This window comes from Apaloderma vittatum, unplaced genomic scaffold (genome assembly GCF_000703405.1).
Source record: "Apaloderma vittatum isolate BGI_N311 unplaced genomic scaffold, ASM70340v1 scaffold19031, whole genome shotgun sequence".
In the NCBI taxonomy this organism is placed as follows: domain Eukaryota; kingdom Metazoa; phylum Chordata; class Aves; order Trogoniformes; family Trogonidae; genus Apaloderma; species Apaloderma vittatum.
In genome coordinates, this window is record NW_009699841.1 from 1 (window position 1) to 20,512 (window position 20,512).

General features: G+C 38.9%; 1 protein-coding gene across 1 annotated transcript in view; it reads left to right on the forward strand.

Annotated features, from left to right (window-relative positions):
* The first annotated feature begins 1,430 nt into the window (after positions 1-1,430).
* Positions 1,431-20,512, forward strand: part of ANKRD50 (ankyrin repeat domain 50) — a 32,859-nt gene continuing 13,777 nt past the window's right edge. The window contains exon 1 of the mRNA XM_009878563.1: positions 1,431-1,909. Coding sequence (XP_009876865.1) covers positions 1,431-1,909 — 479 coding nt within the window. The remainder of the gene's footprint in view (positions 1,910-20,512) is intronic.

Below are 20,512 nucleotides of genomic sequence, written 5' to 3' on the forward strand. Positions count from 1 at the left end.
GATCGGCTGCCAGGGCGCCGCCGGAGTGACTTTGGAGCCGTTTGTGTCTCGGTTCAAAGAAAGCGGAGCGTGGGGTGGAAGCTCAGCCCGGCATAAAGGGATTGGGGTGGGGGGTGATGTCCCCCCGGGGAGGTGCGGACGGAGCGGGGGGTGAAACTGTGACCCGGGCGCCCCGCTGCCGCCGAGTCCTGAACAAAGAAGTGTGCAGAGAGCGGTCGGCAGTTCTCCCGTGTAAAATAAACTTAAAAAACCCCAACCGACCAAACGGAACCGAGGAAAGCGTAGCTGGCAATAGGGAAATGGGTGGAGAGAGAATTCGGTGAGGAAGGCTCGTCGGGAAGAGTGGTTGGGAGATGAAGGGGTATGTGTCGGGAGAAAATGCAAGACTTAGTGCTCCTGTGGTTTTGAGGCCACTGTCATAGCTGTTGATTGCTTTTTGTTGTGTTTTCATGCACAACCTTGTACATTGCAACAGCAAATTTCCTGAAAATGGCTCTTAAAATCATTTGTTGTATCAGAATAAGGAAAAATAAAGAATAAGAGCACTTGACTTCACTCTTTTGTTGTCTGCGCTTGCAGTTAACTGAATTATGACTTGCATGTAGGGTTAAAAGTGCTGTCTTCTTTATTTCAGAGCTCTAGGGGAAGATGTTGTCTCTTCTGACATCTTTCGATTAAGATACCTGAGAACAGGTTCAGTAAGAATCCAAGTTCCCCAAGAAGACGCTTGCGAATTTATTGAAATAAGAAGCTGTAAACGTTTTTTTCCCCGTCATCTATACTGCGTGAGAAACCATAAGCTGAAGCACTTTTCAGACACTCGCCCAGATGTGTGAAGTCTGCAAAGCTTCTTGTTCCAAACTGACCATTTCTTAGTAAGTGGTACTTACCAACATTCGTGGTATGTATATAGTACTCTGAAGAAAAGCCTGTTTCTGTATAAAATTCCCAGAAGGAACGTTGTATAATGGACAGCTTTTTCTGGATGTATATCCAGGGAGATTAATGTCTAGAGTTAAAAGGCACTCAGTATACACTGAGAAGTTGGCTTTCCCTCAGTTTTTCCAGATGTATTGTCTCCCCCGTATACTGGCAACACACGCAGCGGTGTAAAATACAGATGCAGCCATGGGGCTGCATGAGCTTCTGAGCCATATGAGAAGTATTGTTGAGTGTTGGCATCAGATGCTGCTTCATGATGTCAGCTAAGCTATGATTCTGTTATGCCAGTCAAAATAAAGCATACAAATGGAGTAACACCCTTCCAGAGAAGAGGCCGTTAAGTTTTGCAAGAAAGGCTGATTGCTATAACCTCGGTCAAGTTCTGTGCAGAAGATTCAGCTGCGCAAGATGAACGCGTGTCTCACCGCTCCGAGATGCTGAAGGTGCGCTGCTGCTTATGACGAGTTGAGGAGAAGAATCCTTGTAAAATGGCTCAAACCAGCTTACTGCAGGGAAAGCAGTTTTACTGTAGGGAGTGGGTTTTCCACAAGCTTCAGCACTGCCTCCAGGAGAAAGCTAACTGCAGCGGTAGTGCTGCCAGCAAACCATCTCTTGTAGCGAATTCTGGGAATAATACCGGTGTTGTCTCTGGGAAAGGAGCTGCCTGGGGTGTCCTGTTGGTTGGAGGGCCTGGTAGTGGGAAGACAGCCCTCTGCACCGAGTTGCTGTGGCCAAGCTCACCTGCAAACCTCCAGAGAGGCTTACATCGGCAGGCTCTAGCCTTCCACTTCTGCAGGGCCCAGGACTCTGACACGCTGTGCGTTGGAGGGTTTATTAGAGGTTTAGTTACACAGATCTGCCGCAGTGGACTGATCCCGGGATACGAGGACAAACTAAGAGATCCTGCTATTCAAAGCCTCTTGCAACCCGGGGAATGTGAGAGAAACCCTGCTGAAGCATTTAAAAGGTAAAAACAAATTAAAAATCCTAACTAAAAAAAAGCGTCTGTTTAGGTCTTCCTTGCAAAGAGTCTACAATGCACATAACTTATAACATGTTTGTTTTGTGACTTGTTAACTCTGTCAGAACTTGAACCTACTGTGGAACAATCCTAAGTTTGCATTTTTAGCTGGCATAAATATTTATTTTTTTAAACAAAATTTATTATTAATAGTTCATTTATTTATGTTTGCATATTACAAACATAAGTGGAAGATACCTAGTCAGCGGCCTTCATGAGCTGTACAGGTAGGGCACTTGTCCTTGGTAGACCTGAAACAGACCTTGCAAGACCCTTGTAAATGCTTCCAATTTCATGCTCTGTCTAGGAGGAAGCTGGACTAATGGATCTCTGGGTCTTGTCCAGCACATCGGTTTGATGTTTGTGTAAAAATGTGTGGTAGGAACATGTCAGTTAACTCCTTATGTTACTTCTCACAGTATGCACAGACTACGTCAAATCTTTAGTGCTGCTTAGGTGTTGAGTGGATTTTATCAGGAGGGCTCATGCTGCACCTTAAAAGGTTTGTCTGCTATATAAGCTGAATGAAAATATTTGATTATTTTTATTTTTTTTTGCTTGGTGTTCCCTAATGAAACCAAGTCTCTGCAGAATTTTGTTTCTTGGGGGATACTCATATATATATAACAATGTAGCTCTGTAGGTTGCTTAGAACAATCTTCTGTCTTGAGCACAACCTTCCCAAGTGTCTATTTGTCTTCGTTGGGTCATAGTGAAGGAGTATTTCAGAAAGGACACGGCTTGTCTCTTTAACAACTGAGCTTCAATTGATTGTGCGAGAATATTGTCCTGGAACGTTAGTTAAACTTGAATTCTTTAGTACTGTGTAGTGACGTCACTTTCTGTGATACTTGAGGGTTTGCTGGATGATGTTTGCGGTGTACAAGAGCTTCCTATCTCTTTCTTTTTTTTTATTTTTTCCCACTGACTACTAAGACTCGGTAAACGAGTATAGAGGTTGAACTGTAGTGCTTGCTTATGTTGTCATGCTGGTGTAAAAGAGCATTCTAGTTCTGATGGCTGTTATGTCATTGCCCCCTGAATAAACAGGATGCGTGTCTACATTGTTCTCAATGTAGTGTCTTAAAAGAAGTAGGGTAAACCAAGGCTAACTCTGGATATATTTTTTTATTGTTGCTAGAAGTTGCATCTAATTTCTCATAAATGAAAACTAGGTAAAATTGTCTATAAAGAGAGTAGCAGACCTGCCATCTATCTTTAGGCAGTATTTTAAAATCATGGAAGTAAATTAATCTAGTGACTAAGAGCCTGTGTATCTTGATTTCTATTACAGAGAAGTGTTGAAAATTTGGTACAGGCAGATTCTCTTGAGCCAGAACCCTTTCTCAGTTCTAGACATGATCACCCTATTCTAAAGAACAGGGGTTAGAGGTAAATGTGTTAGACAAAAATGCAATATAGGCACATGGAAGTCAGACTCAGCTTTTTTAGATAACAGTGCTTTTTATGAACACAGGGTTTAATGATGAACTTTTTATTTAGGTCAATATACAGAGTTCTTGGTTTTGTGTTGGAAAAATAAAACATGGTACAACATCTGGTACTAGACTTGCTCCAATTTCGCAGCAGTGATTGATAACTCTTATTATTATGCTAAAAATACTTACTGTGTAGTACAACAGCTTCAGTCAAGGAAATTATTTGGAGGGGGGCCCTTCACGTTTTCCCTTGCTGCCCACCTACCCTGATCTCCCGCTCTCAAAAGCGACTGTGGTAGATAGTCTTCATTCTCGTATTAAGATTTAAGGGAGATGAGGTGTTAGAGACAAGGTGCTATACTGGGAATATAAATTTTCAGCACTGTGGCAGGGGACCAGGGGATGGCTGTTGACAGCAGTACCTCGTGTTTGTTCTGTCACGACGTGGCAACCCCCTTTCCACCATCAAATCCCTCGATCATTTGTTAATTGAACTTTTTGCTAAAATGTAAAGCATGTGAGAAATGTTTAACAGAAATACAAGTAAGGATTTTTCATGGTTCCTGAGACTTAACATTGAGCGCTTGGGTATTCTAGTCGTGTGTGTTTATATTTACTTTCTGTTAAGTGCAAGTTGTAATGAGAAATGAGTTCTAGGAAGAATTTTAACAGTCATCTGGTTGCCTTTCAAATTGTGTAAACGCACTGAAACAGCATAAAGCTCTCCCCTCAATGCTCCCTTGTTATTACCTTATTTTAAGTAAATAGAAGAGAGAGGAGATCTTCCTTTGAAGACACTGTCAGATTTTTGCATGCCTTTGCACAGCTACTCTGGACCCAGCTAAGTACTCATGGCCTAAAATGGAAAGACTACTCTTCGTAAGGGCTAGACAAGCTTACATTATTCTATTACTGTGGTAGTTGTCTTAATAAGAGAGAGAAACTTTCTAATGCCTTGTAACATGCCAATTTTATAAACAATGTAAATTTCCTTGGTTAAAATAGCCAGTCTTTTTCTGAAGAGTGTTTGGGGGTTTTTAAATCAGATTTCCACAACCCTGATGGTCATAGTGATATGTGAGCAAGCCATGACCGCAACAGTTAAGATTTTTCTTCTCCTGTTAGAATGGCTTTCTTATAAATACAAGAGAAATTTTTAACATGCCCTAAAAAATTATTGCAGGGGCAGGTCTTGCAGATTTGAAAAGCTGGAAAGGCCTGTATGAATGTATTTAACAAGCATTTATTGGTGCCCTCACACCTGAGAGGAGGAAGTGCTACTTAGAGCATCGCTTCTGAGGTACTTTCCTTCTCATGTATGCAGTACTGGACCAGAAAGAGGTGTTATATGTCAGCGAGAATGCTGAAGCCTCACATGCAAATTTCAGGTGAAGGTGAAGCAGAAAGTGTAAAGAAAGCGGGAAGGAGTGTTACGGGCTCCGAAAGTAAGACCAAGTTATGTGTTAGACTGAAAGAATTTAAGTGAGGAGGTCTCTTAGGCTATTCTTCCTTATTTAGGATAACTGAATAACTGAAGTTTTGCAATACTGTCTCTAGGGTTGTGAATGGGGCTTGGTTTGGAGTTTGCTGCAGTGTATTTATACATCCAGTGATTGGTGGGAATTGAGGCAGCTCTCGGTGTTCCAAGGCCGTGGATAATACTGCAAGTTGTGCAAACTAAGCTGTAAAAAGACGTTTACCCTTAGGATCCTGCTTTACATTTTTCGGACAAAGGAGATGGTTAACAACTGCATACAGTAAGGGAAAGCACACAGCTGACCAGTAACATGAGGTGGTGTAGTAAGTAAAGCAGTTTTATAGTTATCTAGAAGATGCAGATATCTGTGGACTTGATGGTAAAAAGTGTGAGGGATTATATAAGGTTTTTATGCTGACTGCAGCCTTGAATCGGGGGTTTGTGTTGAATAAAATTGAAAGCTTCGTATGAGTCATTCATTTGGACAGCGTTGAAACACAACAAATCTTGTGCCAATAGCTGTTATCTCTGTAGAGTTACTTTTACCTATTGGGAGGAGAACTCCAAAGGATCGAGCCTCTGGTGTTTTGTATTTGGCAATATGATGGAAATCTCATGAACAGCAAAATTCAGAGGGAAAACCTAGGAGTGTCAACCAATGCTAACAAGCATTTCCTCCCCCCTGGCCCTTCACCTGCATTGGCTTTCCATGCTCCTAATTTTGTTTTTCTTTTTTCTTCCCTGTTTCCCACAAGAGTGGGATATCATCAGAAAATGGCAAATCGCAGGTGACAGAGAGAGCTTTTATTTATAGACCTTCTAAATGATGGGACGGAAACAAATTTTATTTCAGCTTCTGGATTGTTTGTCTGACAATGTAGAAAAACGTGGGTTTGTTCAGCAAATGTTCAATGATTGTTGTCTGGGGCCTTTAAGTCTGCAGGACTGAAATGCTGTTTATTGAGCACAGATGAAGGAACAGGTTTAGAAACTGAATTGTACGCAGGAACAGATGAAGTGTGAAGAAGCTGTTCTTTTTAGTACTTCTTGTATGATTTCTGAAGCCAATGATATAATTAAAGTTATCATGGATTGTGTAGGTTTTATTGGACAATTAATTAGTACACTTTTTCTCTGTTTTGGAGTAGCTTATTCTAATTGCAGAAACTTAAGTGGTTTTTTTGAGTAAATGTGATAAGTTCAAGGCCAGCTCCTCTTTACTTCTTTACTTTTCGTTGTCTGTTGTTTTTTTTTTTCCCCTGCTGTTTACTTTTCAGTTGTCTTTAGCTAAAAGTAATGGCTGAGACCAGAGATTAATCAAGAGTATCTTGTCTTTCATGGTGCTAGTCTTTGATACTTCACCCTACAGACTTCGAGTTTTACTTGCTAGTGAATTAAATTAACCGCAGTAGATGTTGCTGCTGCTTGCAGCAACCAAAGGTCTGTGACTGCTGTGAAAATAAGCCGTATTAATTTTACTCTGGAAGGCGTGAGGTGGTAGTGTGTGATATTTGGGCTACTTTGCTGCTTTTATCTTGGGTTTATATTTTAGTTTTTTTAAATTGAGTGCATTTAGTACAAGTCTTCTTTTGCCATAAGCTTAGGGAGGAATTGAGATCCATGATACCCTGAGAGGCAGCGCATAAAAGATAGTTACTGATGCCTGAGCTTGGGCTACTGGAAACTTGAAAGATGCTGGGATTTCTGTCAAATTATTCTGTAAGACATTACTAATTAAGTGTTAATTTTGTATTAAAAAAAAAAAAAAAAAGCCCTCGCTTTTCTTATCCAAGTCTTGAAGTGTTCTACATGTTTTTACTCCAGTCTTCACCTTTCTTCGGCTTCTGCTGCTCCAGTACAATCTCGGTGGCTGTAGCTTTGCTGGTTACAAGGAGTGTTTGAAAACCTGGATCTTGTCAGACTCCCTGATTTCATAGATGGTAGTAACAAAGCCAAGGACTAACTGTGTCTTGTTCTTGTGTAGAAAGATCTGAATGTGTAATCAAATGATTTACAAGATCGTTTAGAGACAAAATTTGTTAAACTTCCGGTGTGTTGAAGTTCAAATGTACAAGGGAGTGATTTCTACCTCAAGAGAGAAGGTTGGAAGGGGATTTAAGAAAAATAAGTCCAGCATCTCCTTCCCCAGGCAGAAGAAGCCAAGTCCGTTTCAGAGAGCTGCTTGCTTCATCTGCTTTTAGATTCACAATTCTTATCAGAAAAAAATTTCCATATGTTTAACCTGAGGTTTTTACTCTTGCTGTAATTTAAGCTTGTTTCTACTTTGGGTGCTCTCCAGAGACATGACGAATAAATTCTTTCTTTCCTTTTTGGGACAGCCTTTTAAGTATTTGAATACTACTTTATTCTCTTTCATCTTATGTTTAAATTTAATAATTCCAACTTATTAGTTTTGCTTCAGAGGTCACATCTAAAAATGTGACATTAAGAATCCTTGAGCTAAAGAAAGCTTTCTGTATCTAAAGGGAATTTTTCTTCACAGTGTTTCAGATGTGTAAATATGCAACATTCCACTTTAGTACTTTCCCAGAACTTTGTCCATTCCTAGATCTTTCACTTAATGCTTGACTAGAATCATGAAGCAAGTTGGATCCTAACTCGGAGAAGCTTGATGTGGTACAGAATGGAATTCTCCTTTGAGTAGGAGCCACAGACACTTTCAGTTGAAGCAAGTTGATTTTTGTGGAACGTCTTTTGGTAGACTTCCTGAGGTGCATGTACAAGTTGTTCGAGATCTCAGCACCTACAGTGTGCCAAAGGAGAAACAGAAGCAGCGCTCTAGCAAGGGAGGTTCTTGGTGGTCTCGTAACATGTAGTCTTCTGCATGTTTCTAGTTTCAGTTTGAGGTTTATGGGTCGATTAATGAAAAGATTTAAGTCTTGACTTTTTGAAAAACTTAAGACTGTCGACTCTGTACTTGATAATAATGAAATAATTGCAATTTGCTTTTAGCATCATATTTCTGGTGAAGAAGGTTTGTACCTTCAACATCAAGTGGCAGAAGTGCTTTGTAATTTAAAAACATTTACTCCTGTGGGTTGAAACAGAAAGACTGGACAGTTCTACAGTCTTGAGTATGAAAGAAGTAAGCAACAGTACCAAAAAATGTGTTGTTGAACCTTAATATTGTCTCCCATGTGCTGTACTCTGAAGATGTGGACAACTACAGTGTATCAATGCTAAATGTGCGGTAAAATGCTCCTTGTCTTCTGTGTAACTTACTAGTTACAACAGTTCGGGTAATTATGAAAACAGTTTCTGTGCTGACTTTCACTTTTTGTATGATATGAGTCTGTTAATTTATAAGTGTTTACATGTTTGTCGTGCATATTGTAGAGATTTCTAGTAAATACAATGTCTGTCTACATTTTAATTATTCAGTAACATGATTTATTTTTTGCTCCAAAATGATAGAGGCAGGACATCAACTAAAAATCATACCAGTTCATGGGAGAGATGAGAAACTTATTTTTGTAAGAGCGTGCACAAGAGGTTAAAAAGAATCTGCCAACTCGGCTTGTATTTCCAGCTCAGTGGAAGTGAAGTTGCAGAAGGTAAATTGGTATTCCATAAACCCTCTCTGGTGAGAGCATCTTGACTCAGATTCTTCCTATGGATGTGTAATGTGAAACCAATGCTTTAGCCTTTTAACTGACGCTGGGTTTCATAGAAAATGCTGTGCTTTGGTGCTCTCTAGACTATTAGAAAGTTGAGCATTGCCTGGAGCTTAACTACTACTTTGTGGCATGTTTCTCTTCAGGCTTTTGCACTAAATCTGTGGAGTCAATGGGTCACATTGCAGCGGTTAGTGTTTCTGCAAGAGCAAGTTGTATGTTCTTTTTTCACGGTATGGAAGCGTTGCATACAGACTGAACATAACACCATTTAAGGTTTTAACCTTTTCGGTTTAAATTACCATAAGAAAGTTTCCCTGAGGCATTTTAATGATGACAACTTACATAGACCTTTTTGTCTTCTACTTGTATAGGCATTAACATTTTGCCTTTAATCTGTACGGCTGCATCTTAAACCTTACAGGTTTTCCTGTAAGCTGTTTAGTTAGATGGACCTTCATAGCATTTCTCACTTGTTAATTATTTCCCTTCCCTCCCGTTTTCTAATGCACGTGTTCATTGCTTGTGCAAGGGTTTAACTTTCTTTTCTTCTCTTCCTTTTTAATGAAAAAATGGAAAGGATTTGGTTGATTGTCAAGTAAAAAGGATTTAGTGTGTCTAATATACTCGGAGAAGATAGTATTGAAGTATTGCCTCCTGAAAGCATTAGTGAAGCAGTGCATTGAGGAGTTTTGTTTTTTTTCCCCCATAATCTCTGTACAATACACTGGGAATGCTGGGAAATCTTTTAGCTTTGTTTAGGAGCAGGAGTATTTTGAATAGTGTAGACTGCTCAAAAAGAAAATTAGGGAAAAAAAGCAACTGTGATGAAGGAAAATTTAACAAAATAAGTGTATAGGTGTTCAAGTTCATCGCAGAGGAGGTTCTGCGAAGAATGTAGGTGAATAGGTTCCTGGTACACTTGATGACTTTGGAGTGTGATGTGATAGTATTAAAGAATGGAAAATGAGACCAAGAAAAAAAGGCCAGTAGGGAAATTAATGTAGCTGATGAAGTCAAAGGATGAGAACAGGTGGAGTTGTATCTATGCTGCGTGTTTGCAGATACCTTCACACACAGCAAGGACTGAAAAGCCTTGGTTGATAGAACGCAACCAGACTTCTTGGCTCGGTTTTGAATGCTATTGTTGAAATTGTGTGGGAGGAAGAGCAGAAATCAAGGCTCATACGTGATTGGTCTTTGGGTCTGTGGCACATGAAGGATATATTTGCCTTTTTTTTTTTTTTTCCCCCCTCTTCATTGCACACTAATAAGTGTTGGTAATACTTTTGTGTGTGTGGAGAAGGGAAGTTGAGCATCTGGCTGCACAGATGCAAGCTTGTGTGCTCAAGATCTGTGATATCTTGGTAGATGTTAGAAATGAAGAGGAAGGAGTCACAGCAGCATCCTGAGGTTATTTGAAGAATCAAGGAGTTGTCCTGGAAGTAACAGAAAACTGTTCATTAGCTCTAGGTTAGTGAAGGAAAATCCTGGCAGTACAGCGATGACGGTAAGGGACAGGTATGAATGAACCTCATGAGGAAAGACTGTTAAGAATGGGATTACAGCACGATTTCCATTTTGAAGCAGTTAATTAACAACTCTTGGTTTAACTACATTAGCTGTCCTAGAGTGATGGTGAGTATGATACAGTCACTCAGCTCTCTTTTTTTTTTTTCTTTCTGGGTTTTCATTAAAAAAGCTGTTTGTAGGTAAAGTGCAGCTGATATGCAGTAAGATAAGTTGTCCGATATGATTTCGAATTACCCTAATTCTCAAAGTAGTATCAGTTCTGCCTTCTTTAACAGATGGCAACTTAAGTAGTCATCAAGGCAAAGAATTTAAGTAAGAAGAATGCTACAAACTCCTCCCTTGTGTTGCCTCGCTGTTGTGTCCCAAACTTTTACTGCATTCCTTTGAAAATCGTATGTATCAGTTTGGTTTCAGTTGCTTTATTTTCCAGTGGAGACTGCTACCATTTCCTTTGCTTCGACTTTGTTCTACTGACTTCTTTTTTAAAAATGAAAAAAATTTCTCCAAAATATTTGTGGCGGGTACAGCACATCCACATTAATTTGATTTTTATGACCTAAGGTATACTTTTTTCCTTAGTACCTCCTTCTATTTTAATTTATTGTTAAGTTACCACCCACAATAAACATTATGTATATAAATTGTTGCGGGGGGGAAAGAGGATGGATTTTTCTGTGACTTGATCTACTTCAGTTAAGGTTGTACGTAGGTCTTAATGAATATAAAGCTGCAGAATCAGTTGCAAAGCTAAATGCATCACTGCTGTAAGGTAATAGAATCAGTTTCACATGATGCTAACCTAACAATGTTTTTTAAGCTAAATTCCAGAGAAGATATAGAAAGGATCAATAGGAGGTTTACAGTCAATTTAAGAGAAACTGCATCTGCTTGGGGCCAGGGAAGGAAAGAAAACCTGAACCGCAGGGTAACTAATATGGACCCAGAGTGATGCATGAGGAATGTATTCTGTGGTTTCTGCTTTGGGGAATATGGGAGAATAATTTTGAATGGGAACGTGCATGCTGCTCCATCTGTTGCCTCTTCAGCTAAGACAGTGCAATTAAAGCTTTGGATAGTGCCTTTCACTTGAGAAAATAAGATGAAGAAAGATGTGGCAATGCAAACATAGGAGGAAAGCTGTTTTAAGTGCTTGACTAGTAAGGTAAAATCTTAACAGCTTTTCATCTGGCATTTGCGCAGAGGATTTTCTGAAAATGAGGTTGGACAGTATAATCCTGCAATCAGTTCAACAGTTGAAGTGTGTGGGGCTTTACTATGATGTGCAAGAAATGAGCAAGGCACATATAAAGCAACTTGATTAGGGAATGATTAAGTTTTCAACATGTATATTATTATTTATCCTGGTTCCTCCCAGCAGGCAATCAAGAACCCCCTGATCTGAAGAAACAGCTTACTGCTGAAACTGCCACTGCAGCACCTCTTCTTTGTGCTTCACAGTCAGTAATATTGTTGAGATTGGTGTTGTTTTTCTTCTTTTAGAATCAAACACATAGGGAAAATCTTGTTAATTTGGGGTTTGTCAGGCTGAACTGCAATAATAACGATGGCTGTTGTTGTATCGCATGCATTATGTTACTGTCTTGTGTTACATGGTCATGGAGTAGACGAATGCAGGGCTGCCTGGACACTTGAGTGTAGCCTGACAAAGGCCACACAGCTGAATGTATTCGGTGATGTTTTCCATTTGTCTCATCTGGAGATTTTGAGGGATTTTTTATTTTATTTTGTGGCTAACGTTTTTCTTATGTCAAGAAATAGAATTGCATATGTGGAAAGCAATATCTATTTTTGCAGTTATGTTTATGCTCTGCATAAATTGAGATAAAAAAATTGATTTTGTCTATGTTCAAAATGTAGAATAATAACAAATTGAAATATCTATAAAGCTACAAGAACTTCCATTCAGTTGTATACTAATGGGTTCAGATAACACTGCGCATAGCAGGAGATATCTTTTTGTTTAACAAATAAATACTATTTTTTTTATATGGCTAAGAAACCACATAGTTAATAAGGAAAACTGAAAAGACCATATATTTCACTTTGTACCTTTTGGTTTCCTAAATGATTTAAAACTAACTTTGTGATTTTAATACATTTTGTTGCATCTGTAAAGTTGTTACTTAGCTTATTGTGCTACTCCACTCCTACATGTGGCATTTCAACCACAGACATTTATATTTACTAAGTTGTTATTTTTCTAACTTTACAGGTATGGAGAATAAGCTGCAGTATAGGTAATACTCTGTTGTTGACTAATAATCATAGAACATAGAACAATTCAGGTTGGAAAAGACCCTTGGGATCATTGAGTCCAACCCATTAACCCTACACTACAAGTTCACCCCTAAACCATATCACGCAAGTTTTCAGTGAATCTGATCTGATGCATTCATCTCATGTATGTACTCTCTTTGACACCTCTTTTTATTTTTTTTAATTTTCTTTTAAAGAAAGAGATCAAATTGTGAAAACAAATAACGACCATTTAATTGATGCTTAATACAGAGAAAAGCAATGATTTTTGACCCTAACAAAAGAGAGCTTTTATACAATACCTGATGGATGACAAATCCCGGGGGTAAATATAAATAACAGCAGCTTAGACAACAGCTCAGAAACTGAAGGTGGAGGAGGAAAGGAAAAAGGTTTATTCATATAGGGTCATGGGATGGACCAAGGGGAAGATAAATGAGGTAGTCATCAAATGCCTTAGGTGGCTTTATACTAATGGAAAAAAGATGTGAGGTGAACAAGCAGAACTGGAAATATTAGCACAGTCAAGATTAATTTAAATGCTCTAAAAGATCTGTCGGGATAACTTGTACAACTGGTATGTTTGGAAAAAAAAGGTTGTGGCTTTGTATGTTGCATGCTTGCCTGTACTTCTAGAATAAACTAAAGAAGTTAAAGCCACTGAAAAATCTGGCAATGAAAGACATGCACTACATGTGGTGATAGTTTCACATATGTGGTATCTGCAGAAATGTTTGCTGAGAGAACTGTTGTCTTTTATGGACTGTAAATGACACTACCTACCAACCACCCTATTAGACTATCTTGTGTATCTCAAAGTGTACCTGCTTTGGCAAAATGTAGTAGTTGTCAGTAACTAAGAGAAATTCCGTACCTCTAAAGCACATCTTCCTAAAACACGAATGTTTTTCTCTACCAAGCCAGCCAGATCAACTAAGCTAAGCTTCTTTCAGGTAACAGATGGAATTATCCAAGGCACAGAATTTCAATTATAATGTCTACATAGTTGAAAAATTTGAATAATAAAACAAGTAGGAGGTGAACATCAGGTGGGAAAGCAGGCAGGAGTCTGTCAGTGACCGTATTTCTAATGTCGAAGAGGAGAAAATAGCTAGTGGGGAGACTTAAGTTTGCTGCAATCATATTGGAGAGAAGTAGCTGAGAAAATCGAAGGCAACTTTTGGAGGCAGTCACTGTGATGTTATCTTAAATGCACAATGTTTAGAAGAGGAGGAGAAAGAAGGACAAAACTAAAAGCAGTGGACTTGGAGGTATTGATGGCAACAGATATTTTTTGAGTAAGATGTCCTGAAGACAAGTTTAACAAAAGTAAGAAATTAGCTGGAAAGAAATCTCAAAGCAGTATATTAAATGCCCAATTTAGGGAAACTGAGCTCCTCATTATTCATGAGTTAGTTTCTGCAGTCTTCCTTCTAAGGTCGAAGTAGATCACCTACTGAATATGAAAGTAAAACAATAATGTGAAAATGAGGGCAAAACTGGAAGTTCAAGGTGCGTACTTACTGCAACGTGCCTTTTGTTTGATCATAAATAATTCCATACATGAACAGAAGGAAGACGATATCCACCAAGCTGTGGTCTGCTATTCATTGCAGAGAAAAAACTGATAGCACTGGGAAAGCTAAATGTTCCATGCCTGTGTATATTGTCCTTTCTTTTTGTAGTCTAACTTAATTAAAAGTAGCAACAAAGTAGGAACATTACAGAAAAACATAGCCCAGACAAAATACAAACAAACAACATAGAATAAGAGATATGTTTTCCAAATAATCAGCCTATGAAGTGATTATCTTCAAAGGACAGGTTATCAGGATGACTGAAAAATCAGACTTGAAAGAGAGAGAGAGGTGTATTTAGTGCCTTGCTTTAAAAAGGGACAAAAGGCTTTGAGGAATTAGAAGCCTGTCAATTTAAATAGAAAATGCCAGAACAAATAATTAGACAAACTATTTTCAAACAGCTGGGAGATAATCATGAGCTGAACAACAGGTAACATGGTAGGATATGGTTTGGTTTTGACAAATCTAATCTTAACTTGTTTTTGTAAGAAGCAGATGATAATACTTGTGGGATAGGGAATAACCGTAAATGTCATTTTGATTCCACGAAGGCTTTGCTTCTTCCATGATACTTGTGCAAACGGGCCATGTGTGAGGGAGAACTATATTTGGCAACATGCAAAAAGAGTTGAGCAACTGTGCTTAGAGAGGGCTCTGCTGGCTTCCTTGTAATGGCCCTGGTGTTATCCCTGGGACACAAGTAACAGGGCAAAAGGACAAGGCTTCATTTGCAGGAAAACAGTTGAAGGTTGGTTAGACACATGGGGAGGAACAGGAGAACCTCCCAATTACTAGAGTATTGAAGTACTGAATAGATTGATTGGAGAGAAAGAGTATTGATCCCTGGAAGCCTTTTGGAATGCCTGGACTAGCTTCTCTCAGGAATGACAGATGTAGAGAGCAAGTGGGTCTGGATGATTTCTCCGTCACTAAAAAAAATACACCCTGGGAGTGCTTGTGTAGAACAAATTCTTATGTTATGTTATGTGCTCTGGAAAATGTTAACGTTGTTTCCTGTACCCTCTTCCTCTTTGCCAGTGGTAGCGACACAGATTTTCATATGTCAGACTGAGTAGTTTAGAACATATTGTATATGTTGGCACATTTGGTAAATATATTCTGTTTAAAAAATGCAGAGAGTCAACCTGCTCATGGTAGCAAGTGTGAATGGTTTTCACTACAGTTGTTTGTCCTTTATAAGAGCTGAGTTGTTTGCAAACTGTTCTAGGCAGTTCAACTACTATACCAAAATACTTGCTCTTAAGGTTCCTATTATCTGGGATTTTGAGTAAATCCACCAGTAGTTCAGCTGGTGATGCTTTGTAGATGGCAATCACCTACATGTTTATGTGGGACAGTAGGAGGTCCCTAATCAGTTCACAGGGGTCCAGCATGCTCTGTTTATGTGTGACAGCCGGGGCTGGTCCGACAATAAACTCTGCTTTTGTCTGGCCTGGTGCCCTAGAGCTAGCTTTTGTGCTCTCCTTGTGCGACTGCAAGTCTGCTTTACAAATACAGATAAAATTCAGGTTGCTACAAGTCATTGCAAAATCAGGTGCTGAATTGCACAAGGCTTGCCTGCTGTTTTTAATTCACCACTTCTGAAAAGACCAGACCCTAGATTTACATCCATGTAGTGTACCCAGACCTTTCCTGATAGGTGATTCTCAGGGCTTTTTTTTTTTTTTTTTCTGCCTCTTCCTTCATAAGCGGAACTGTTGTTGGCTAGAACTGCCAGGCCAGTTTGTTTTCCTGTGCAGTCTCTAAGTAAATAACTCACTGCAAACACTATATGAGTGTGCATAATTCCAGTATTGCACTTTGTCAGAGTCATAATCAACTGCAGTGCACTTGATCATGTTGAAAAGCAATCCTCAATAACCAGATCAAATCCATCAGTCTGTATGCAGATATGCACATCACACCAGGTCACTTCACTTTCACCATACGTAACCATATATTTTGCAAGTTTTTAAGTGTAAATGTTCTGTGCCTCATAGCCCTCATAGTTCTCAAGCATTTCTGGTGTTAAGGCTCCTGTGTGCATTTTTTGCAGGATGTTGTTACCAATATGAGCACCTGGGTGATTAATAAGAAGGAAAGGCCTGTCTTGCACATGTATACACCGCCAAGAGTTAGGGCGATATACAGAAAGAAGCTATTGGAATTGACCATTAGAATTTCCCTTTTAATCATTAGCCAGAGTGCATTACGAGGCAGGTAAATAAACTGTTTCCTGTCCGTCATCCGTAAGACATAAATGTTTCGTCATAGGACAAAGTAAAAAGTAAAACTCGCTGGTCTACGAACAGTAGTGCAAGTAATTAGTCAAGATGCTCTGGCTTTTCTTTCTATGTGAATACAGCTGCTGAAAGTCATCTCTGAAAGAGGGTAATATCTCATGAACTGAGCAGCAGGAATTTTGATTAGAAGTGGTATTTACCTTTTTTCTTCTTTTATTGTGACCTGTGCCCTATGTGCAGTTTGGAAAAGAAAAAAAATCAGCTCTTGGAATACATGTGTTTTTGCTGAAGCTTTAAAGAGCTTCACCTTCACTGGCTTCATTCTTTCAAATGCAAATTGAGAATGGGGAAAAGAGTGGGGGAGGACAAGCCTTACTGGATTGTGCTCTGCTAACCACCCTCTGAATTATTATCATGTACAAATGAACATATGTCTGTATCGTGATGCAGTGGAGTGTGAGGTCGGGTATTTGCTGTCAGTTCTAAGAATATTTTTAAGTGTGAGTGATACAAGAAGTTTGGAGTTTTGCATTTTATTTTCTATTCGTACATGTTTTGAAGCCTTTCTGTTTATTCCATGAGCAGTGGAAGTAGTAAAAGCCCAACTGTGTATAGATTTGTGCCCTTGGGTATCATGCAGTGGCCTGGGCTCCCCTCTATAATGTCTGTATAACATCATGCTTTCCCCTTTTCCTTAACTGCTCTGTGTTTCCCAGAAGTGGGATGGGCAAGATGGAGCTTCGGCTACACCTGATTTAGAACTGGCAGCGGTAGCATCAGATTTCCAATTACTGGTTAGAATTTTTGCTAAATCTCTCTGTGTGTTTTAGGCAAAAATTCCTCTACTTCCTATGTGGCTGGCAAAAATTGCTGCAATATTATGGAAATATAGTTGGCTTATTTGCAGTTTCAGTATGTACCTAATTTTCTGTATTTTCTGATACAACATAAACAAAAATTACTGTTTCAAAAATTAAATGGTCATTTGCTGTGATACGCCACTTTGTAAACCACCCATAAGGAGGAAAATGCTTGTTTGTTAGTCTGAAGATGGAGATTAGCCTTTGAATAATTGTCTATTTTGTTTTCCTCCAGGTATTGTTAAACTCTTGATATGTGTGTGTATACATATATATATACACAAAGATATCCAGTATACATACACTACATATATAGACATATTCCTCTGTTAGTTTTATCAAGTAATTCTTTAGATTAAGTATATGAATGAGCATTTTCCTTATTAACTCTACAAGGTGTTCACATCCCAGACAACAGGACTGTGTTGTCTTTGTAATGTAAGGTGAATGTTTTAAGTTCTTTTGCCAAAAATTTGCCAATAGAGTAATAAACTCAGGTAAAACTCAGTGTAACCTGTGTTGCTGATAGCAGTTGGTCAGCTCCATCATGCCTTATAATTACTACACTTACTCATCCAAGGTATTATGAATACCTTTCTCTCAGCATATGTTTACAGTCTTCAAGGAAGTAGTTCAATTCCAAGGAATTACAATCCTTACAGAGTTTGCACCTATTCACTGTTACTCTGTGTGATTGCCTACTACCACTTGTTGTGACTCAGAATAGCGACATTAATATTAACTTAATTTTAAATATCACCTATGAGCTGTTCCGCAGGCAATGAATGTTGCTTTCCTGTTTGAAATGCAAATAGTCTTTAGGAAAGCAATTCTGCAGGGATCTCAGCAGGGAGGTGCTGTTGAGCTCGGGAAGGAGAATGCCAACTTCCTAACGTTTCAGTAATCCTAAAAAACGGAGACAGATGAGCTGAGGTAGAGCATACGAGCAGCCTTACCTGACAGTGGTAAATGTCACTCAAAGCTTTTAGCAGCTCAATTTGAGATGCTTACCTTTTTTTTTTTTTTCTCTCTCATGCTCCTGTCCTATGGTGATGTGTTTTAACTTAAAGCAATGCCAGTGAGAGGGTTGTTCTTCTCAACCTGGCAAAATGCAATGGTAAAAGAAAATAAATATATATAATCCAAACAGTGGATCCAGCCATGTTCAAAGTGCTAGCACTGTACGTGATCCGAAACAAAGCAGTGCATGGCCCAGTGCCATTCAGCTCCAAATAAACATTTTAGGAGATATCTAATTGTTTAAAATGAGGAGGGAAAGGTAATCTCTCAATAATTAAGGAAGAAAGTGGGAGGAAGAGGCTAATTTGATGTACAGGGATTAGGAATGATGTACACGGATTAGCTGCTGGATTTGCTGAAGGAATCTGGTGTAGAAGCATTTGCAAGAAACCAGGAGGAGAAAGTCAAGAAGGCTACATGTGTGATAATGACATTTGTCTACTTTTTTGGCAAACTTTATTTAAAAAGTGTGGAGTTGGTAAATTCCCCACGCAGGCCTCTGGCATGGTTCTCTGCGTCAGTGGCTGTAGCCGAACTAGAACTGTTTGGTGAGAAGATGACTCAAAAGGCAGTTTGTTAAAGAAATGTCATACTGAGGTAGAAAAAGAAGCATGAGAGCTGTAGTAGTAGTAAAGCAGATTTCAAAATAGGTCATTTATGTCATGAAATTTGCAATATTTCGTGTTTTGTTAAAAATAGCAGCACTTGAGTCTGACAAATGGTGGGATGTGGTGGTCTTCCCACCCCCAATATGAGGAACGCATTCCTAAGAAACTAGGTTTTATAACTTTTGCTCCTAGAACCGCTCATTAATTGTTATTTGGTATGTGTGTGTTTGCTTTTTTTCTTTTTCACTTTGTTTAGCAAGTATGTGCATTCCACTGTGGCTCTCTTTTCGGCTTTTGTGGACGACACCACTATCTTTCAGCTTTGTTCTATTGTGTCTTGGTATTTTTGAGGATTTAATCTAAAAAATGCAAGGATAATCATAAGCAGAGCTTCAGCGTAGTCCGTATATATTCTTTCCATATGTGGAAAATCATGTTTGTGTGGGTTCAGTCAACTCAGTAGCAACACTGAAGAATTCTGTGGGATGGCTGATTGTTCTGAGGACTCCTTGTTTGCTAGCAAGTATGTAAAATGTCTTCATTCTGCATAAATAAGTCATTGCATTGCCATTAAAATTAATTCTATAATTTAAAATGCCTATTTGTACTGTTTTCTCTAGAGATTTTGCATTTTTACTAACTAACTGATGTTGCCGTTTTAAATCACGATTTCTATATCAGAAATTTTCTGTCATGATAACCACTTTTGTACCTGTATTGAATATAAAAGTTATAAAGCTGTTATCCTTTCAGGAGGTAAAGAAAGTTGACCTCTAGTCTTTTGAGAGTCACTCTTCAAATTAAGCAATCTGTTACAATAACCTGTAGGTGAATCACCATTTGCGCAAGTACTGTAAGAAATGCTTAATTTCATTTTGATTTATGTAATTTTCCCTTGGAAGCAAGGTACTGTCGGGGAGTGGAATTATGAAGTCACATTATGGAGGTAAACATGACGTGACTTCTGGCAAATTAGCACGGCACTTAGGGCTCTCAGAAGTTTCAATATTATGTTTTTTGGTGTCTACTCTGAATTCCTGAGATTGAAAAAATGTCTCACAAGAACAGAACTTGATCAAATGGATTTTAAGGACACTTCCAAAGAAAGCCCTATCAATGTCTTTGGGGATGCAATGCTTTTAAGAATATTACTTTAATTTGGGAGAAGTCACTGTGCCTTATTTCTTCTATGCATATGTATGTGCATATATTTTTCCTAGTGGGCTTTAAGTTAAGATTCAGAAACTCAAGTATTGTTAATTAGGAAAAAAAGCAGAGCACAGGGAGACAAGGATTGGTGGAACAGCTTTTTTTTTTGAACCACGCTCAATATGCCAGGACTCTTGTGCCTGGAAGGAAATAGCTCAGAGAGGCTGTGGTACAAATGAGAAGATTACAAAAGGTCTGCAGAAGGGGAATACAAAGTAATTGCTCACCATCCCTTCTGAAGGGTACCAAAAGAAACACGGATGTTTTGCATTTTAAACTGCCAAAGGACGGTGTTTGTTGGGTGGTTGTGGTTTTTTTATTTTCCTGCAGTGTGTTTAACTAAGTTACAGAATGCCTTGCCATGGGATGTTGTGGATGCCGGAGGCTTATATCGGTTTCACAGGAGACTTGGACAAACCTGTGCAAGCGTGGTCATCTAAGGGATGTTGAATGCAAAGGCTGAATCTCTGGTTCAGAAAGTCCCTGGAAGGATTTTTTGCTGTCACTGAGAGTTCTGGGGAAACACGTTTTAGTGCTTGCCCTGTGCTTAGGTTATTCCTTAGTCATCTGCCTTCAACTGTTTTTGGAGTCAGGGTGAACCTTTTGATCTGACCTCCTCTAGCCAACTGCTCCTTATGGCAGGGATTAAGGAGAATGCTTTGGGACTC